Source organism: Falco naumanni (genome assembly GCF_017639655.2).
Source record: "Falco naumanni isolate bFalNau1 chromosome 23 unlocalized genomic scaffold, bFalNau1.pat SUPER_23_unloc_2, whole genome shotgun sequence".
Classification (NCBI taxonomy): domain Eukaryota; kingdom Metazoa; phylum Chordata; class Aves; order Falconiformes; family Falconidae; genus Falco; species Falco naumanni.
In genome coordinates, this window is record NW_024427352.1 from 69,728 (window position 1) to 89,239 (window position 19,512).

Here is a 19,512-nt window from a genome sequence, read left to right on the forward strand (position 1 = left end):
CTGCAGGTCACGGCTTGGCCTTTCTGCTTCATCAAGCAAGCCAAGGCTTTGCTCAGCAGCAGAGCTGCCTGCACAGCGCCTTTGCCTTCCTGCCCTCACAGCCTCCAAGGATGGGCTCTAACAAGGCCATGGGGAGGCTTCCTCGGTCATGGCCCTCAGTGGGGCCCGTTAACGCTTCCAGGGGCTGTGGGCTTTGCCTCTGACTTGGTGTTCTTGAGAGGTTTCTTCAGTCTCCTCTGAACACCTGAAGTCCACAGCACCGCAGATACCCTGGGCTCACGACGAGGCAGAACCCCCTGACAAGCCGTGTCTCCTCCATCAGGGACATCTGGTCTTCAAGTTTGGCTCCTACACTTAATGAGATAAGTTTCAGCCGTACAGTGAAAGAGAAAGGCAGGTAATGCGCACTTTGGAGAAATGATAGAAGGCTTTTCCAGTTGCTCTTGATGCAGTGTCTCCTGAGGAGGTGCAGACAGGTAGGAAAATTAATCCCTGGAGTTAAACACTGTGTGGACAGCCTTGCTCCTCAGCTCTCCAGCCCGGTGATATCTCTCCTCAGTCCCATGGCACTTACATCACTTTACATCAGACTTCTTCATCCAACTCTGCAGCTGAATATAGCAAATTCATGGCAGTAATTATTGCCTGCTTTCCTTAGAGAACGGGGTGTAAACAGGAGTGGGATAGAAATTAATAAATAAAAAATACATTTCTCAGCTGTATAATTGTTAGTTCAAGCAAATCCCCATGAGGTCTATTGCCACAACTGAAGAGTTGCCCATAGAGAAAATTACAGACGCTAATGAAAGACAGTCCAACTTTTCCTCTCTGAACCTTAAAGCAGAAGCTACATCGGTAGAATGGATTGGAGTGATCATAGAGGAAGAGGAGAAAGGCATCTGGGGATGAACTTCTTAACCCATAGCTGTAAATCAGGAAAGCAGGACGTCAGCATATTCCAAATGTCTTGAATTCCAGAGAAGGTGTGGACTTTCTGGGAGTCATGACAAATATTAGGACGTTTCCAAATCTTTTTTTGTATCTGCAGAAGTTCTCCCACTTTGATCTACGTATATGCAACAACTGGTATTAAGAACAGCACAGACTCTGCCTTCAGACGCCAGCTTCATATCTAATGCCATTCCATTTTGCACAGCTATAGGGGCTGTTCCTCACACTTCTTCCTGCAAAGCCTTCATGGCACCTGCAGGGTCGTTGCCCATCTCTTCCACTCCTGAGCATCTCTTTGTCACTGCCTTCTCCAGTTCAGGAGCCGCTGACCAAGGAGTAACCAAGGCCACAAGAAGGCTGATGATCTGGGCTGTCATTATGACACCCATTACATCTGAGAAGCTCATAGGCCAGTAGGAGGCACGTGGCCATGAAGGTGAGTTTGAGGTCCCTGGAGTGTCCAGTTTCCTTGGGGGACTGGCCATCAGCAGCCCAGCCGGTTATGGCTGCAGTAAGAAACACTTGGACTCTGAGACAAAGTGTCATTTCAAATGGCCTTGGTTAGAGCAAACTCTACACACAGAGACAATCGTGTCAGCTGTATGCCGTCCCTTCCGAGGCCGGGAACACGGAGTTTCCAGCGTTGGGAGAGTGGTGCAGCAAGTGGTGCAGATCCTGCCTGCAGAAGGGTTATCCCACACTGCTCCTGTGAGCTGGCACCACAGTGATAGCATGCACCTGCTTGAAGGGGAGTGTCAGAGATGTCAGAGATAAGGGAGTGATTCCTGATAGCGGCAGGAAGACAAAACCTCCACAAAGTGCTGCTTGGAAGGGTAAGATTGGATGTGAGGAAAAAGAAATGTCCCTTGGTGGGTTGCCCTCTGATGCCAGAGTTCACCCAGAGGGAGCCTGGATCAGCCCATGGCTTTGAGTTTCAAGGAACAAGCAGGGATGAGGGCAGAAACTTCAGAAAAGGCAGAGAAATGAGGGTGTGAGTGCTGGGTAGGAAAGCAAGGAAGAGTCCAACCGCCAGAGTGGAAAGAGGTGCCACATGGACAGTGTAGGGCAACTTGCGGTGGGGATGGCCCAGGGCTGCAGCAAGGCTGAATGGCCCAACTGGGAGCTGAACTTCATTTGGAGGGTCTTATGTTCTGCCCTCCAAGAGCTTGGGGGTCAGGGCTTGGCCTTTCTGCTTCATAAAAAAATCCATATGGGTTTTGCAGCATTACATCCACCAACACAGAGCCTTTGCCTACCTGCAGGTCTGGCCTCTAATTAGCTACTCTAACGAGTCCATGGGGACGCTTTGTCAGCGATGGCCCTCAGCGGGACCCATCAATGTTTGAAGGTATTTTCAGTGTTGCTTCTGACTTACATTCCTAGAGTGGTTGGTTCAGTCTGCTCTCAGTAGCTCAGGTTCATGGCAGGAGCCCCCAATGCCCTAACGAGGTATTTGCCTTTTTGTCATTTCCTTCAAGTCTTCAAGACCTGCGCAGCTAATTGAATCTGTTCCATTCATGTAGATAAGAGAGAGGATTTCAAAGTGCACCTGAAAATAATTATATTTTATTTCATAGGTTATATTTTGCTACTTTTTAGGTTAGAGGGGAGGTTCTAGCAGCAGTCTCCAAGTGATAATGATGCAGAGGTTCTCCTGAGGAGGTCTGGACTGGTAGGAAACGCAGTCCCTTGAGGTCTGACGCAGGATGGACAACCTTGCTCTGAATGTCCCCAAGACCACCCTTTTTCTCATTGTCCCCTGGGGCTCACATCCCTTCTCCTTACCTCAGACTTCACCCCTCAATTCTGCAGGTGGGTGCTGCAGCTCCTTTGCACCATCCTCACTTGTTTGCCTTAGAGGACAGGCCGCACACAGGTGCTGAACACTTTTTCAAATCTGCAACCAATGTGAAGAATGATCAAGTGTCATAAATAAGCCAACACCCTCCACAAGCAGATGCCAATCCTAAGCTGTCTCTGATGAGGTGCCTTTCTGCAAGGGACACTCTCATGAGAAATCTGTTGCTAGGTAGGGCCTGGCGGCCGGAAGATCTCGCGCTGTACGGAAACACAGGGCCCCCCTCCAGGTAGCCAACAGCTTTTAGTTTATGATGTAAGCAGACGGAAGTGACACTGTAAACCTAGGCTATATAGTGTCACGTCGTTCAGCAATAAACGCCATTTGCCATCCACCACATTGGTGTCTGTGAGCTGATGGACCGCGCGGCCAGGGGTCGGCCGCCGTGCCGTTCCTGAGCCAGGTCACCGCGTGCCTGTAAAGGCAACAGACTGTGTTAGATTAAATTGTTTGCAGTAGTCATTGTATTAAATTAATTGTAATTGGCTACAATGCTGGCTTATCTGTTTTTGAGTTTGCTGCCCAATCTTTAAATCCTGGTAGGCTGACAAATGGAACAAGCTGGTTAGAGGAATGAGCCTCTTTCCAGGGAAAGCTCCACTGACTTGAACTTTAAGCCTAAACTATCACCTTACTGCGTTTACTTTGTGTGTGTTAATGCTTACCTGGTAAATATATTTCAGTTGATTTATCAGTTTAGTTACAAGTTGGAGTAAGTGGTCCTTGGCTATACGTAAACCTCTCCTCTGCTTTTTTAACATGTTGTGTGTCATAACACTTACTGTTGTACTTCAATACAAACCGGGAATGATTCTGGTAGTGTTGCAATCTAACGGTAATACTGCATCATCTTCTCTGTGAAGAGAAGGGAATCAAGCCGACTGTCGCTGTTCTACCAGGCAGGGTGGACACCCGAACAGCTTCGGTCTCAATGCCCAAGCCTGGGCCCAGCCCAAGAAACGACTGGCTGCTTCAGTAATTTGGCCATAAGGTATTAACTGGTTGTGTGGGAAGGTGCCTAAACAATACTGTCTGTTCTTTGCTTCGGTATGTCTCATCTGTAATGGATTCTTAAACGTTGGGTGTTGCAGGAGGCTTGGAGAGGCTGGGCTGGTCCCTGGCCGGCAGGCCATGCCCTGTGGCAGGGGCTGGGGTCTGCGGGCGGGCAGAGCTGCGGTGTGCAGGGGCGCAGCCCGTCCCCCGCTGAGTCGCTCTGCCGGCTGCTCCGGGGAGGCTGCTTTGAGCAGCGCTTTTGCTTTTGTATTCCTCTTGCTGAGAGGCAATGTTTTACTTTTGTTCTCATGAGATTTTGTCACGTTAGCTTTAGGCCCGTTTCTCACTTATTAATTAAACCTGGTCTGCGAAGGACTGGGGCTGCCCTTCTTCCACCCGTGCTGTGATGTCATGTGCAGATTTTGTATGTAAAGTCTCTGCTCTGACATCATGGCTGACCCCTGTGCAAATACCTGTCTTGGGCTCCAAGTGCAGTATTTTATACACCCGTTCAAGCCACCCACCTTATGGTAATTACAGCATGACAGTATTTCCCTTGTTTGCTTATAGGACATTTGCATGGAATAGGGTTTTAGGCTTTAAAAAGGTTAGGATACAGCCCATCCCCTACTTCCCTCTACTTCGCTGATCCAGTTATCCTCTTAAAGGAATTAGAATGGTATGACACTACTGGCTCTTGGGAAAAAAAAATTGTGACTGTTTTCTAGTGCTGCGTTACTTTTTAGGTGCTTGTACATTTGTTTTGGTGTCCCATTCCCTTACCCTGTGGTTCATCCTAGTATCTTTTCATATTGAGTCGAGGCCAACCACTGTGTCCCTCACCACTGCTCCTTTCGCTATAGGAGCAGGCAGATAGGGCAAGTAAGAAACAAGCGGTAAAAGTGCCGAGCAGAGGATTTGGTTCTCCCTTTCCCAGGCATCCCTTTGATTTGCTTTGTGACTTATTCCATGGTCCTTTATTACCTCTTCTTTAAGAAAAGATAGGTATTTACCACACTGCCATAACGTGAGTTTTAATTAACCCACAGCTGAACAAAGCAAACCAGACCTAGCACAGATAGTTCTGTCATTCATTGGCATGCTTTAGGCGGGTAAAATGGGAGGAGGTTTACCCGGAGACCTGTCTTCCCTAGTTGTTTAGCTCCTGGCACCACCACCTATCCATCACCTGCCTCAGTCCTACCTTTCTTTTCAGGGTTGTGCAGATTATCAAGGCATATAGGTTGTGTGAGGTCTTGATTTTCGAGCCTTGCTTCTTTGGAGGAGATGCCCTTGTCTGCACAAGGGGTGAGGCATGTGTCCACCAAGAGCTGGACACCTGGCCATCCTGACATGAGGTGTCTTGAAATAGATCTGTATCAGTCATGCCAGTCTATACATGTGCAAGATATTAGGAAGAGCTATAAGAAAGCAAATGCAGCGTAGTCGTGTATTCTGCACATACACACCACACACCGTGGTGTTCTAAAGCAGCCTTCTGCTTTCAGCCTCCCAGGCAACGTTACTTTACAGGACTGTGCCTTTTTGTGGTGGTTCCCAGGCTCGTTCAGTCTCTTACTGAGCCTTCTTTTATGGATGGATGGTTTTTCTGTCGTAGGTGATGATCAGGGCTTGTATGTAAATCTGAAGTTTGACAGGTAATCTCCGTGGAGCAACAGTAGTGGGTAACAGGTAAACTGAAGCCAGGAAAAGGCAAGAGCACGCCTGCAGTTTCAGGCAGTGAGGCTGTAAAGAGGCTGTGTAAGGACAGTGGTGATGACTAATACGTTGTCCTTTCCAGATGCAGACTTGTGGGGTTTGTGGCAAAACAAAATAGCACGTCAGCACAGGATACGGATGCATCCACAAGTCATGACGAAACGAGCTGGTTTGCCTTTACAATTCATTTATCAGATCACTTCCTGTTCCCATTTTGAGGCTAGAGGCTAATGATTGATAAGTATCACTTCAGGAACACTACATGGTGCTCAGCTCAAATGATGTTCAGTTAAAAAGCAAAACAAACAAAAAACCCCCACCCCCACAAAACCCGAAGAGTGTCTGTTTTGGCTTGAAGAGTATTAAGCAACCTGGGAGGACAGCTGAAAACACTTTGCATATGCCGAAGCAAACAAGAATTTTTGTTGCCAGTTTGGATTTGGGGAGTATACAGAGATGTTCATATGCAACGAATCAGTCCTCAGTTCAGAACTTAGATGCTCATTTGCCTGGGGGGGATGACCCTCCTATACTTTTTTTTATTTAATCAGTGAAAACTGCTAGCTGGGAATTGATTTGGGGGATCGGATCCAGAAACACCTTTCTCTGAAAGGCAGCAGTAACAGCAGTTCAGTAGAAAGGATAAACAGCTTATAGGTGTCTTCTGACACTGAATATTGGTCTAGGACCCAGATTACTAGAAATGCTGTCCTTCCAGGCTTTCATAATAATCTAAACTTTTCTATAGGTTTTCTATTAATTAGGATACGTAGGGGTGTTTATTGACCATTGAGAAATAATTCCAGTGTTTATCAATCTTGCTGTGTTGTTGGCCGCTTCAACTTGCTGGAATTTGCCACTTTTAATTTGAGGGCAGAACTCTGTGGTTCTTATGCCTATTCCAAGAATTCACGAGGGAGAATAAAAGGCTGTGTGTTGTTTTGGGGTGGGTTTTTTTGTTTGGTTTGGTGGGCTTTTTTGGTTGTGATTTTTTGTTTTGTTTTTTAGAACAACAACCGCCTCAGACACACTGTCATGTCTTAGTCACCTCCTCATTTTCTAGTTCTGTGCAAACGTGCTGCATTAAAATGACAGTCTCTCTCGGTCTGCCCTTACAGAGCCAAGGCAGTTACGGCTGCGATTCCAAAGAGAGGCTATGTCCTTTATTTCATTTGATTCCTATTAGCTGTAACAGAGTCACTGGACAGCACTGAAGGATGCTTTACTCAATGTTCTGTCCTGGTTTTATTTACCCGATTGCCTTAACGGCACAGAAACCATTAGGAACAGCCTTCAGCAATAAGGATTTAGACCCTGTTCAGAGCTTTGAGCACAGCCATGTGAGTTATCTGCTCTGTTTCTCTGTGCTGCTTCAGATTTAAGTTTTTAGAGTAACTGTGGAGTGTGATCAAGTACATTTCGGAGCCATTTGCAGGCACTGCTTTTGGAGCCCGTGACAAACTGCCAATGTGAAATAACGCCTCCTGCGACGCTCATCTGCACGGGAAGCTGTGGGAGCAGCACTAAGCGAGGGTTGAGGGCAGAAGGCTTGAGGCTTCTACTTCTTGCCTACAGGTAACAAGCCTGGCCCCGACCAGGGACTGGGGCTCTATGGAGGAGTTTTCCCTGCCTGCCACGTCCAGTTCCCATAGCCTCTGGGGAGGGACGGTTTCTGCAGCTCCCTCTGTGCTGATGCTGCAGGCAGCAGCTGAACCAGCCGGGCTGGAGCCTATAAAGAGGATCGGAGAAGTGTACTGAGTTTTCCGATGTCCCATCCTAAGCTAGGTGCTCCCTTGTTTTTGGACCAAGGGCTCTGGGGATCTGTGCTGAACTCTTTACAGTTTATTGAGCCTCTGTGACCAGATGTGGTGATGACCCCGCTTTGTTGAGGGGAAGGATGTCTGATGTTAACTAGTCATGTCCAGTGGAAGCCTGTGGGAGTTAACGTGGGCATAGAGAGTTCTTTAATCCAGTGCTTGGTGGCACAGACTGCTTTAATTTTGACTTAAATGAGATAGGCACTTGGAATGCAAACTGCAGAGATGTTCCACTTACAAGCAAAGCATTTGACGGTTTCACTTTTTTTAGAAAACTGAACAGGCAGTATAAATAAAGGAAGCAAGCTGAACTGTAAAAAAAATAAAATAAAAATCAGTGAAGCTATCAAGGAACTATGTGTACCCTCTAGAACAGGGGTCCTGAAACTTTTTAAACAGGGGGGCGGCATGCAGATGAAGTGGCAGGCAGTCATCTGCAGTTGCTTGGTTCCCTTCCCCGCCCCCTCCCCCCCCAACCCCTGGCAGGGGCAGGGGGGGTCTGTAGATACTGGGGGCCGGATTAAGGACCCTGGGGGGCTGTATCTGGCCTGCGGGCCGTAGTTTGAGGACTCCTGCTCTAGAAATTCAGCTAGCTAACATACCAGTGGGTGAGATTTGTGCATTTTTCTTGGTGGAAAAATATTTCTGCCCTGTGAGCCCTGAGGATGGCTCTGATAGCAGGGAGAGGCAGTTTCTATCACTGTGCAGAAGGGTGATGCTTCTGCTTTCCTGGCTGGGTTTGGTAGTGCTGTCAGTGGTGATTGTGTGGCTCTACCAGATCAGTCATCTGAAATGTTGCCGCTTGTTATGTATAATTGGTGGCTTTGGTCTGGTGGGAAGCTAGATCTGCCCTTCACGCTGTGTGACAGGCCATCAAGACCATGTGTCAGACTGGTTATGCCTTTACTGGTGGCTATAGAAAATCAGAGGGCAAGTGCTGCTCCTCACATTCACTCTTTCTGCCTTTTTGCAGGCTCCGTGAGAGAGCACCTAGATGTGTTTGAAGCGTCTGGGAATGAAGCAGACATGGCTTTGCCACCTCCATCAGGATCTCGGAAGGGGAAAATAGTAAGAGAAGCTACCAAAGCCCCAGCAGAATTGGGACAGGGGAGATGGGAGCTCCCAATAGGGTTGGACATTTGGGAATTGTGTGCCAGACAAGTACAGAATAAATGCTACATGTGAAGCAAAGACACCGTAAGGTGAGGAGTGTGTGAAGGGTGTGTTTGTATGAGAAAGAGCAGTCTGAAGGCACAAAAGGAAAATTGGTTGAACACAAGGATAAAATAAATGAAAACATAAAGCAAAAGCAAGAAAACGAAAGTAGTAGGTAATGTTTATTTGGAGGGGAGTGTGTGTGTGTGTAAATCCCAAGCCTTAGGAATAGCCTGCAATTTCTAAAAAAAAAAAACACCCCCAAAAAGGGCAGGCCAGGGGGAGAAAAAAAGAGACTGGTCTAGGAGAAACATGTAAGAACAGGGAAAGAACCTGGAAAGGGCATGAGGTTTAACGAAACATCTGAGTTGCCACTAGCAGCAGGGATGTCCACTGTTAGCCTGTATAAATGTGTGATCTAGTGGTGACACGGCCTCTCCTCTTTCTCTTCTCGGTCCCTGTGCTCCCCTAATACATCTGCCTAGTCTGGGCTCTGGTCCTGCCCCATCGCCAGGGTGTTTGTGCTGTGGCCAGGCTGAAGGGTCCTTAGTTTCTATTGTGCTTGTGGCGGTTCACTGTAGTACAAATAATGGATATAAGCTAATTATTAATGTAAGCTATGTTGTCATAGGGAGGCTGAGTGGGAGAGAAAATTCACTTACAAAGTAAAGGTTTTCAAAGAAAATATTTACCAAAGAGCTTTCTCTGTTGATGTGTTCTGTACCTTGGAAATGGAGACTGACTGTTAAAGAAAACCTTGAGTAAAACAAGAATAAAAGAAAAATAACTGAGAGGTTACTGTGCCATGTGCACACTATTGCCAAACAAAGAACTTCAGACTTGATGACAAAGCTGTATATAAGCTTGCATGATGAAATCTGAAGCTGGATAAACGCAGCTTGGTTTTCATTTATAGTTTAGTGCCCGTAATCTGTCCAGCATCATAAAGATCTTAAAGCTGAGACAAGTTTTAGGAGACCCTGGGTGAGTTATAGTTTCTGATGGAAACCATGCAAAAAAAGATGGGCTTTCATGCCAAAGCAGACAAAAGTTAGGGTTTTGACTGTGTTATGCTTCAAGTTTCAGAATTAAAGTCTAAGCTCAAAGTAAAATAAAACCGGGACACTTCTGGCCAACAAAAGAAAAAGTTAACTGGAGCTGCTGCTTGCTTGCTGCTTTGTTTTGGGGTTTATTTTTTTTTTTTTTTTTTTTTTTTTTTGTTGTTGTGACAATCTGTAGTCTGCCTTTGTGGTTTTTTTTGTACTTCCCACGTTGTCAGAAATGAAAATGGAATACAGATTCTGTTCTGCCTTTTATTTTCTTGTTGACAAACATCTAGAGACTCAGCTTCTGTAATAACTAAGCCTTAGCAAGTAGGTCTTGCTCTACAGTGTCTCTTGGGAGTGGTTGTTACTACTGGCTCTGCTCTAGAGGAGGAAGACAGCTCAACTTGTGTTTTCCCGTTGCAGATGTTGTCCTGGAGAAGGCCATGCATAAGTGCATTCTGAAGCCATTGAAGAGCCATAATGAAGCAATGTTGAAAGTGTTTCATACTGCAGATGGTTTTTGGAAACAACTGAAGGAAAACCTTCAGGTGGTGCGGCAGAGGAATCCTCAGGAACCGGGCGTGTTTGTTCCAACACCAGACTATGTGGATGTTGAAAGTCTGTGACCACGCAGAAGATGTATTCACCTGAAAAGAAAGTCATGCTGCTGCTGAGAGTTTGCAAATTGATTTATACTGTTATGGAGAATAACTCAGGTATGGTGCTTCTTGTGGTTCAAGGTCATTGTTTTTCTAAACCTGGGGTTGTGTTTTGGTGGAGGAGATGAGACCACCTGATTCTGCAGCTTTGTCTCCTCCTCCTGGAGCTCTTGTAGCATCTCCTTGCCCTTTTGAGAGGGATTCTTCCTCTCTGCTTCCTTCCTGATCTCTCTGCATCTGGCAGCACATCTTACAAATTCAGTGTGAAGCAGAGTTGTGAAGCAGCTTAAAAAAAAAACCCAACCACCAGCTTTGCTTGACTGTAGGCATTTGAATTTGGCTGTCAGAAAGGCTGTCCTGTAAGCCTAGAATTTGACACTGGTTCTAAATTAGTATTTTCCTGGAAATCGTAATAAAGGATGCACCCAGTATCTAGCTGTAGTAATTCAGCAGTGTGTATGCAATATGACAATTACAAGGGCTCTGTGTTAATGGCTGGAGGAAAGCAGCCCCTGATCCAGTGTTTTGGGTTTGCTGTGCCTCTGAATGTTCTCATTTGGACAATTTCTTTGTGTTTTTGCAAGAGAAATAACATCTATTTTTACGCTGTAGCAGGAGTCCCAAAGTGACTTGAAACCTAGATGGTGAAATGGAACCACAGACCAGTTAAGACCCGCTTGATTAGTCAGTGGCACAGTTAAAACGCTGTGCTGGACAGCATGAATTCATAGGTGCAGCTCTATTGCCTGACATCTTATCATACGCTGCCGTGGTAGGTCACGAGCTAAGGTGAAGCAATGCTGGTGGTAGTGGAAGATTTTTTTCTCTTAAGAAAGTATAAGCTGCTGCAGGTGGTTGGCAGTTTTCTTTCGAGCGCTGAATCTGCAGCTGGGCTCTGTGCCGATCAGGATGCTTGCTTTCTTTTGAGACTTGAGGTGAATGGTGAAAGCTTGAGGCTGTAAAAGACCCCCAGGCACTTTGGCAAGATTTGGGCAGGAGCTTAGACCTGGCTTATTTCTGTGCAAAATCCTGCATTTTAAAATGTATATAGGAATCTTTGCCCAAAGTGATGTAAACTTTGGTTTTTTCTCCATACTGTATTATCACATTGAGTAAGGTATTCCCAACATGCAAAAGAAAAGTACTGAGAGGCTTCTGGTGAACCATTGTACTGAGGGGCTTGGGCTAAGATGCAGCAAATGCTCCTTGGGGTTGTCTTGCTTTGTCGTGTAAAGTTTTAAAATGTGGCATCGAGCCAGCACCTGTTTCCAGTACCTGCTTTGTCCTGTAATCTCAGCCGTATAATAGTGTAATACCTGGAGGGTATGTCTTAGCTGGTCTGACTTTCAATATCAGCCCTTCAGTCCTCTGGAGTTTCGCCATAGTTTAAACTGGCTCCCGATCTTGATGTTTCAAGTGACCATCACACCGCTTCTGCAATGAGCACAGTTTGGCCAGACCCAGAGATCTAGCCACATAGCGTTTTCTAAAGAGAAAGTTTAAATGCGGTAAGAGGAACACATACAGACCTAGGTACAGCAGAGCCTCTGTGTGTTGCGTGCTGTTGTTACTGATGATGCTTCACCAGCTAGTTGGGAGTTACGTGAGGCTTTGCTCACTGGTGTTTTTAACCATGATCCATCAAGGAAATGTGCAGAGTTTTCATGTAAAATCTAATAGGCTTTTATATACAGGCTTCTCTGCTGGGTTTCGGACTCAGGAACTGATACTTGTGGCTGGATCCTTCCAGAAAGGGGACGTCGTCCGTGCATGTATAAAGAAAATGCCCATTGATTTTCTTTTAGCCACTGACAGAAGTGCGGGTGGAGGTCAGGCCAGACTGGCATGGCTACCTCGTGTGAGTTCACCAGTTGAGCTGACACCAAGGTGAGCCCAGTCTTTAAATTCCCTTGCGTGCTTCAAGGTCTGCGTCATCCAGTTTGTGCTCGTTAGAAGTACAAGATGAAGCTGGACGCTGCCCACCAAGTGTCCGATGATGTTCTCTTTGCTGCACATCCGTAACGAGAGGCTCTAGAGTAATACAAACCCGGTCAGTAAAGGCAGCAAAATAACACTTTCCTTTCAAACACCGAAACTGGCAAAAGGGTGTGATTTGTCTATCGCTGCCTGTGTTCTCTTTGACCCAGGGAGGCTGTATGGAGCTGATGACTTCTTGCCTGTGTTGGCATATGTGCTGGCCCAGGGTGATACGCTGGAGCTGGATACTGAAACTGAATACATGGTGGAATTGCTGGATCCATCTTTGCTGCATGGAGAAGGTAATCAACTGCTATTAGAACTGAGTGGAGGGCTGGGGAAAGGGGGATTCTTCCTCACCTCGTTTGAGTAGAAACCCTTTTGACGGAGTCATGTAGTCGGTGATGGCGGTAGTGTAACAAGAGAACCTCGTAATTATTTCCACCTTAAAATAAGAGAAGGCTGGTTAGCTTGCAGAGTTACAGCCCCAAGTGACCTGGGAATCTACCGACGTCTTAGGAGGGAGTATGTTGTTTTCTGCCAAGAAGGAGGAGGCGTCCTGACTTAGCAAGCAAACATAGGCTGTGCAGGTGCCAACTGTGGTTATCCTTCTGTGCCTGAAAATGTCCCGAGAGTATGTCTGGGTCTGCAGCATTCAATTGAGTTGTGAGACCTGGAGTGGGACCCGGGTTAGGTGCTTTGTAAAATCTTCTGGGGGAATTCTCTGCCCCTCTGGGGAGAGTGCTTTTGAGAATGTTGCCCCCCTTAATGATCCTGGTTTATGCCCGATACTTGCTTCTCACAGAGTATTTTTATGAGGCCTAGGAATATGTTTCTTAAGGCACTCTTGAACAATGGCTGAAGTCTGCTAGAGGCAAGGAAATCTCCCTCCTTTGTTTTCACGGTGGTGGTTTTAACAAAGAGGTATTCTGCCAGCCCTTGGTAGGCCCCAGAATCTATCAGTTTATGAGGAAGTTTCAAAGGTTCTTGTGACCAAGCTCAGCTGTGAGTTAAGTATATGTGTATACGTCCCATTTCTGCTATCTCTTGGGTTGCTGAAATTGCTGTATCCTTTTACATGCCGATATGCATGACAGAACTGTGTCGGGTTTCCTCTGGTTCAGTACTAGTCTGTTCCCTGCTTTGTGTGCAGGGTGCATTGTTCAGGAATCTTAGGACAGAAAATACTTGAGATGTGAAGCTGGAGATCATTAACACGCTTGAAAGGCAGAAATATTTACTGGGCTGTTAAGTCGTGTCGTTTTTAATGTAGCAAAAGTCATTCATCTATTGGCTGGCCCTGTCTGTGCACTAGTTAGACTGTACGGTGCAGGAAAAATTGTTTAGTGCTTTGGGGTTGTGCGGTTCAAATGTAAATGTATTTTCCAGTTTGTCTGGTGGGTCTTGCGTGTCTTCCACGTATTGAACTCATCACAGAGCTGAAAGCGAGAGGATGCTGTCGGTAATACAGAAAGCACTACTGTGAGCATAGACTGCATCTCTGAATGACTCCACAAATAGACCGTGCTGCCTCTTAATTGAACGCTCCCACTCAAATAGTTTACTTAAAGAGCAAGAGAAATATATGATAGCCTGTCTTCTGTTTCTCCTGGCTGCTGAGGACTGTTGCCTCCTGCTGAGAGTCCTTTTCCTTTGTGACCTGCAGCTCCTTTTGTACATCGGCAACTCTGTTGTGGCTGTACTTTGTTCTCCACTCATGTAATAAAGGTGAAGTCTGGAGAGCTGTACACGCTGCCTCCTGAACTAGTTGGACGTAGTGTTGGACATAGGTGAACAAACACAGCCTGCCTTTTAAAAACAAAAGCAAAACCTTTGGGATGCTTCCAGGTACAAATCACACGCTCGGTCATTGCTTTGTTGCCACTAAGGGGGTCACTTTTAAGTTCCTGAACAGTGGTAGATGGTCTTTTATGTCGTTTAAACAGCTGTGTTTGTTTGATCCCCGCTTGAAGCTCAGGAAGAAAACAAATCGCTGTTTGGAAACTGTTTAGAAGAAAACTCATGTTCCACCTTTGTAAAAACACTCAGGAGTAAAGGAGCGACACTGGTCATTTAAATAACCGGCCACCCCCAGCGCTAGCGGACCCAGAGATGGATACTGTTGCACCACTTTGATAATATGGAGCCCAGGCAACCACTGCATGGCTCTTAGCAGCTGAGAACACACTGTCCAGTATTTTGCAGGCAAGTAAGCTGTTTTTCTTTACGTATAAATATTTTGGCCATAGAATGCAGTGACTTTCGTGTATGTGTGCGTCTGTTTATTAAAAAAAACAAACCCAGAAATCGTTTGTACTTTTGACTGTGACCCGTTGGAACTGGCGTGGTGTTTGCAACCACTGTGAATTGTTCTTCCCCTGCTGTCCTTCACAGGAGGATATTCCTTGGCAAGTGCTTATGGAGCACTTTTGCTGATCAAGAACTTCCAGGAAGACCAGGCTGCCCAGCTGCTGAGTTCAGAAGCTAGAGATACTCTCCGGCAACGGCACAAGAGGAGGACAACTAACAGAACAATGCCTTCAGTTGATGATTTTCAGGTAGAGCTTTAGGCTGAAGAGAAAAAAAGCCCAGGGGATGGTTGTTTTGTTGGAAATCTCCATTTGAGAAGTATGATTCATAATGATTTCCTTGGGGCCACAAGTGGTGTGAAGCAGTGCTGAGAAGATGGCTGGCAAATTTGCCTCTGTTTCAAAGTCTTTCCACTTCATAACAGAGTGTGGTTATGATGGTATAAAGGAAACACTAAATAATGGAGCTTTCCCACTGTCCTTTGTATTTAAGTCGTGCAGAGCGAGGACAGACCAAATTGTATTCTAGATTCAGCTTCTTTGTACGCTTTGCTGTTAAAAAGAACAAACCCAGATTTCCAGTGGTATAAATCATCACAACTCCCCAGTCGCGACTGGTGGCTTACCGTGGGTGATAGAGAGGAGATTTGGCAGAAAAGCTTGCCTACAATTTGAAAGTTTAAGCAAGGAGTAGAGTTCTATATTGTGGATGTCTTCATGTTTGTAGTTTGTTTTGTGGTTTTCTTTTCTCCCCCCTCCCATTTCTTACTGCTCTTTCAGAGTAGGGCAGTAACTCCAACTGAAGAATAACAAAACAGTCGGGATTACTTTATCTTTTAAAACCAAGTCTGCATGCCTTTCATATAGGAAAAGATTGTTACGTAGATAGGCGTGCTGCTGTCTGTCCAGATGCATCAGTTTGCGAACTGAAGCAAGGAGGATGTTGGAATCGAGAAGAAAGGATTTACTCCTTTGTGTCTGGTTGTTTACAGTCCATACCACAGTGCAAAGCTGCTGGAGAGGCTAACAACAACCGTCAATAAGTTATGATGTAGCTAAGAGCTTGATAAATGAAGGTATGGGGTCATCAGGAGGTAATTAAACCTTTCACTTGCGGCTCCTTCTGCTTTATCAGTGTCCATGCAAACAACCACAGCACATCACTGAACAGGAAGGAGCTGGGAAAAGCAGCAGTCTCCCACAATATGCCTCTCTTAGGAACAGGAGAACTGACAAACAGAAATTCCAAACTGTGGCAAGCGCACAAAGCTAGTCCATCTTACTGGGATCCATTTTATCTTCTGCTTACCTGTAGTTAGGTGTCACATTCAAGTAGCTTGAGTCTTTGTTCTTTCTAGCAAAATATTACGCTTAATAGGAAAATTAATCACCTTTGTATTTCTGCTGGATGACTAAATGACAGAAGATTTTTTTCAGCAGGATCTTGTATTCAGTTTCACCTTCTCTTCCTCAGCAACTGAACTTCAGCCAAGCTACCTGTACAGCTGGACGCCGTGCTGGATGCTGGAAGATGCAGGGGAGCACGGGAAGAGCTGGCACCAGGTGTGTCCAGGGCTGCTCCTTTGACTCTTTGAAAGAGAGCCTCAAATCAGTAAGGTCGCTCCGCTTCCAGGCTATGCTTGGCACAAATTCAAGCGCTTTGCTGCCTGCCCAGAATGCCAGTTTTCCATCTCCCTTCTCCACATCTGCAGTCCTGACATGAAGCACCTTCCCTACAAGGTATGTGTAACACAGCTTCAGCTCAACTCATCTTTCCCACATTGAACCAGGATGTGGTCACTACATGTCTGTGGTGCTGTCTCACAGCCTTACCACCAGCTTTTGGGTCCTGGAAAGGCCTTCATCCTCCCTCCTTCAAAAGGATGGAAAAGCAAAAAATCCGGTATTTTGATGATGATGAAATACAACTTGCTGATACTGCATAAAGAATTTTGATACTTACTATATGAGTTACAGGCATTTGCACAAACCTCAGCCTCTCCTTGAAGCAATCCTGTCCATCTAGAAGCATCGAAAAACAGGTCTTCTGTGTGTTAGGCTACTTTAGAAATTGAAACTGTAGTGTGCTTTGCCTTATTTAGAGCTGATTTGATTTTTTTAATTTATTTTTTCTTCACACCGGCTAACAAAAATGGATTAGTTCTGCTCAGTCCTAATGGTTTAAAAGCTGTTGCAAAGTTCCAGTGTTTCAGTCTGCAAGCTATCAAAAGTTTATTAAAAATCCAGAGTGCTCTTTGGAACTGAAGTCATATGAGCATTCTTCTCAGTCTTAGCTTTTAACAGCTTGTTCTTAGGAAACGTGAATTTTTGCCATTGTGATTTAGCATGCTTAATTTATTCAGCGTACAAACGTAAGTATCAGCTCAGTAAATAAACAGGTCTTTCTTACTGTCATTTTTTCCATCTCCTTTCATTTTACTGCTTTTAGTTTCTAATTGCAGTTAGTTTTTTGCAAAAAAGCACGTGATGGCAGGCTGCTTTGCTCATGTGTCCAAAAGTGTTTTGTGGTTGGGTGTGTTTTTTTCCAGTTGCTTTTTATTTTACTTTTTAAATACTTTTTGAAAGGTAGAACTGCGTTTGCTTGTAGGGCTTGTTTAGAATTAATCTATGTTATCAGTTGTGCACATGTGTGAATTTCAGCAGAGAAAAAAGATCCAGCTTTTGCCTCGTGATCATACGGATTTACTTTAATGTTGCAGAGTAAATTTTCTTTCTGCCTCCCTCTAAGCCTGTTAGATGAAATTTGGTTACATCAGGCTCAGACACTAAGTTGCCATCGGTTAATGTGATGGAAATGTCCTGCATGAAAATGGATTGCCTTTTGCATGCTGCAGCATAAAGAGTGTGAATGGTTTATCGTGCAGCAACCTGTGGATCAACACCCTTGTGTGTTGCTGGCAGAGGGTTGGGTTTTTTTCTTTTTCCTTATGATGAACATATTGCGTGAAGCTTCTCTTCAATAGTATTGACCAGCAGTTGCAGCATCATCTCTTGGGCATGCTGCCTCTTGCGGCGCAGTTCCTTAACAACCGAAAAAGAAAGAGCCTCCCATCGTGGTCCCCCTGCCCGACCCTGAGTGTACAAGACCGGAGCAACTATAGTCTTAGCCATTTCTAAATCCACCTCCCTTAAAGCTTGTTTCTTTATTTTTGCCCACAGATCGCGTGGATCAGGAGAGTATAAATCAGGTCCTTTTTCAGGGTCTGTCAGTCCTGGGTCAAGGGGATCTTCCTCTGACGGATACTCAACTGCATTGACACCCAGGGGTTTAGAGCACTGTGACTTAGAGGCTGGTAAAGAGCATGCGACTCCTCTTCCTCTCCTTCCTCTGCCTTTTCTTCTTGTGCTTTCATAGTTTCAAAAATAACTCTCCATGAAGAGAGCAGATGGTGGGACTCAGTATTGCCTTTTGTCGCAGAATCCCACAATTTCACCCCTGTGTCGTCCCGAAGTTCCCGTGTAAAAATTGTAGATGCAGTCACTGCGGGCATATCTACTTGCACCCACTTGAGCATTGCTTTAAGGTCATGCCCAGAAATACTTTTCTCATGTTTGTTAGGGAGACCTTTCATAAGCTCATAAACGTCTCTTTCTGGGGACGAAGCCTGATTCCCCATTACGGATTTCCCACAGCTCACCTCTCAACTCCGGAGGGATTTCTGGCTGGGTCCTGCTTCCTTTCAGCAGATCATTCAAAGTTCTGTGGGATTCGCTGCAAGTCGCTCAGGTGATTCAAGAGCCCCTCCACGTCGGATCCTTCACTGGATCACGTCAGGGTCACCAATTTGCGGCGAATGAGGAGACGGGACACAGCTTGATGCAAGCAAGATGTCAGTTTATTAGTGATTTTCTTACAATTATATACGTCTCTACCTTCTACATATTACACACTGATTGGTTGACATTTAAGACACACCGTTTAAACAATAGGAACCGATTAGTTTACCTTATAGCAACAATTCCTATTCTAAGATTAGGGGGTTTCTTTCTAGGCGGCTTTCTTGATTAACAAAGTTACATATCGGCGCCATCCGTTCCCTTATCCGGCTACCTGTTTCTCTGTCCGCCTGGCTGCCTCCTCAGCTGTAACAGCTCAGGGGTCTGCAGTTAGCTTGTTCCTTGGTTCCCAGGGCTTGTGCCCTACAAGTCTTATTCATCAGGCTAACAGTACTTGGACTCTTGTTCTTGAGGCCTTGTCCTACAGCCTCTGATGTTTATTTTGCTTCACAGCATTTAGTTTCCTAGTAAGGCCAAACACCCAGTCCCGTTAAAACCACTGATGTTTTCAATGGGGCTTTAAGACTGCTATCTGTTCGTTTGTAATTGCAGGGTCAGAATGTGAGCCAAGGAAAGGAGGATGTCAACTTATGAATTTGTTATGCCTGCCACAGTCTTATCACCAACGTCAATTCACAAGGTGGCTGTAATGTACAGGAATCACTGGTGTGCGTTTCACAACTAGAACATAGAGAGGATTGCTGTTTGTTGCTGAGCTTCCTGTTTTCAGAGGATGAGGTTTGGAGGTTTTGTTTCTGATGTCTGTTTTCTCATTCTACAGAACTACCTTCGTGTTGCATTCCAGGAAGTTAACAGTGCATGTACAGGAAAGACCTTACTAGTAAGACCCTACATCACTACCGCAGATGTATGTCAGCTTTGTGCTGAAAAGTTTAGAGTGGACAATCCAGAAGACTATAGCCTGTTTCTTTTTGTTGATGACACCCGGCAGCAACTGACAGAAGATACCTACCCTCAGAAGATTAAGACACAGCTGCACAGCTGCCCGCAACCCAAGGTCTTTCGCTTTGTCTACAAGCGCATTAACAGTGATCCATATGGTGCCATTTTTCAAAACAATGATGAGTCAGCTTCTTAAAACCAGCAACTCCTTTAATTTCTGTTCCTTGTTAACTCTTGAAAACATCTTTGCTGGCTGCCTGCCTTAGGAGCTAAAACAAGTCTTAAACCATAAATACCTAGTTAAACATGTGCATTGCATACAACACT

The 19,512-nt window shown here is 45.4% G+C and overlaps 1 protein-coding gene across 1 annotated transcript; it reads left to right on the top strand.

Annotated features, from left to right (window-relative positions):
* Nucleotides 1-2,657: 2,657 nt before the first annotated feature.
* Nucleotides 2,658-19,501, top strand: LOC121081960 (ras and Rab interactor 2-like). The gene is given in 6 exon segments (XM_040581295.1): nucleotides 2,658-2,763; nucleotides 9,963-10,160; nucleotides 10,163-10,255; nucleotides 12,346-12,477; nucleotides 14,570-14,733; nucleotides 19,064-19,501. Coding segments are annotated over 6 exon segments (1,011 nt in total). The 3' UTR covers nucleotides 19,382-19,501.
* Nucleotides 19,502-19,512: the final 11 nt, after the last annotated feature.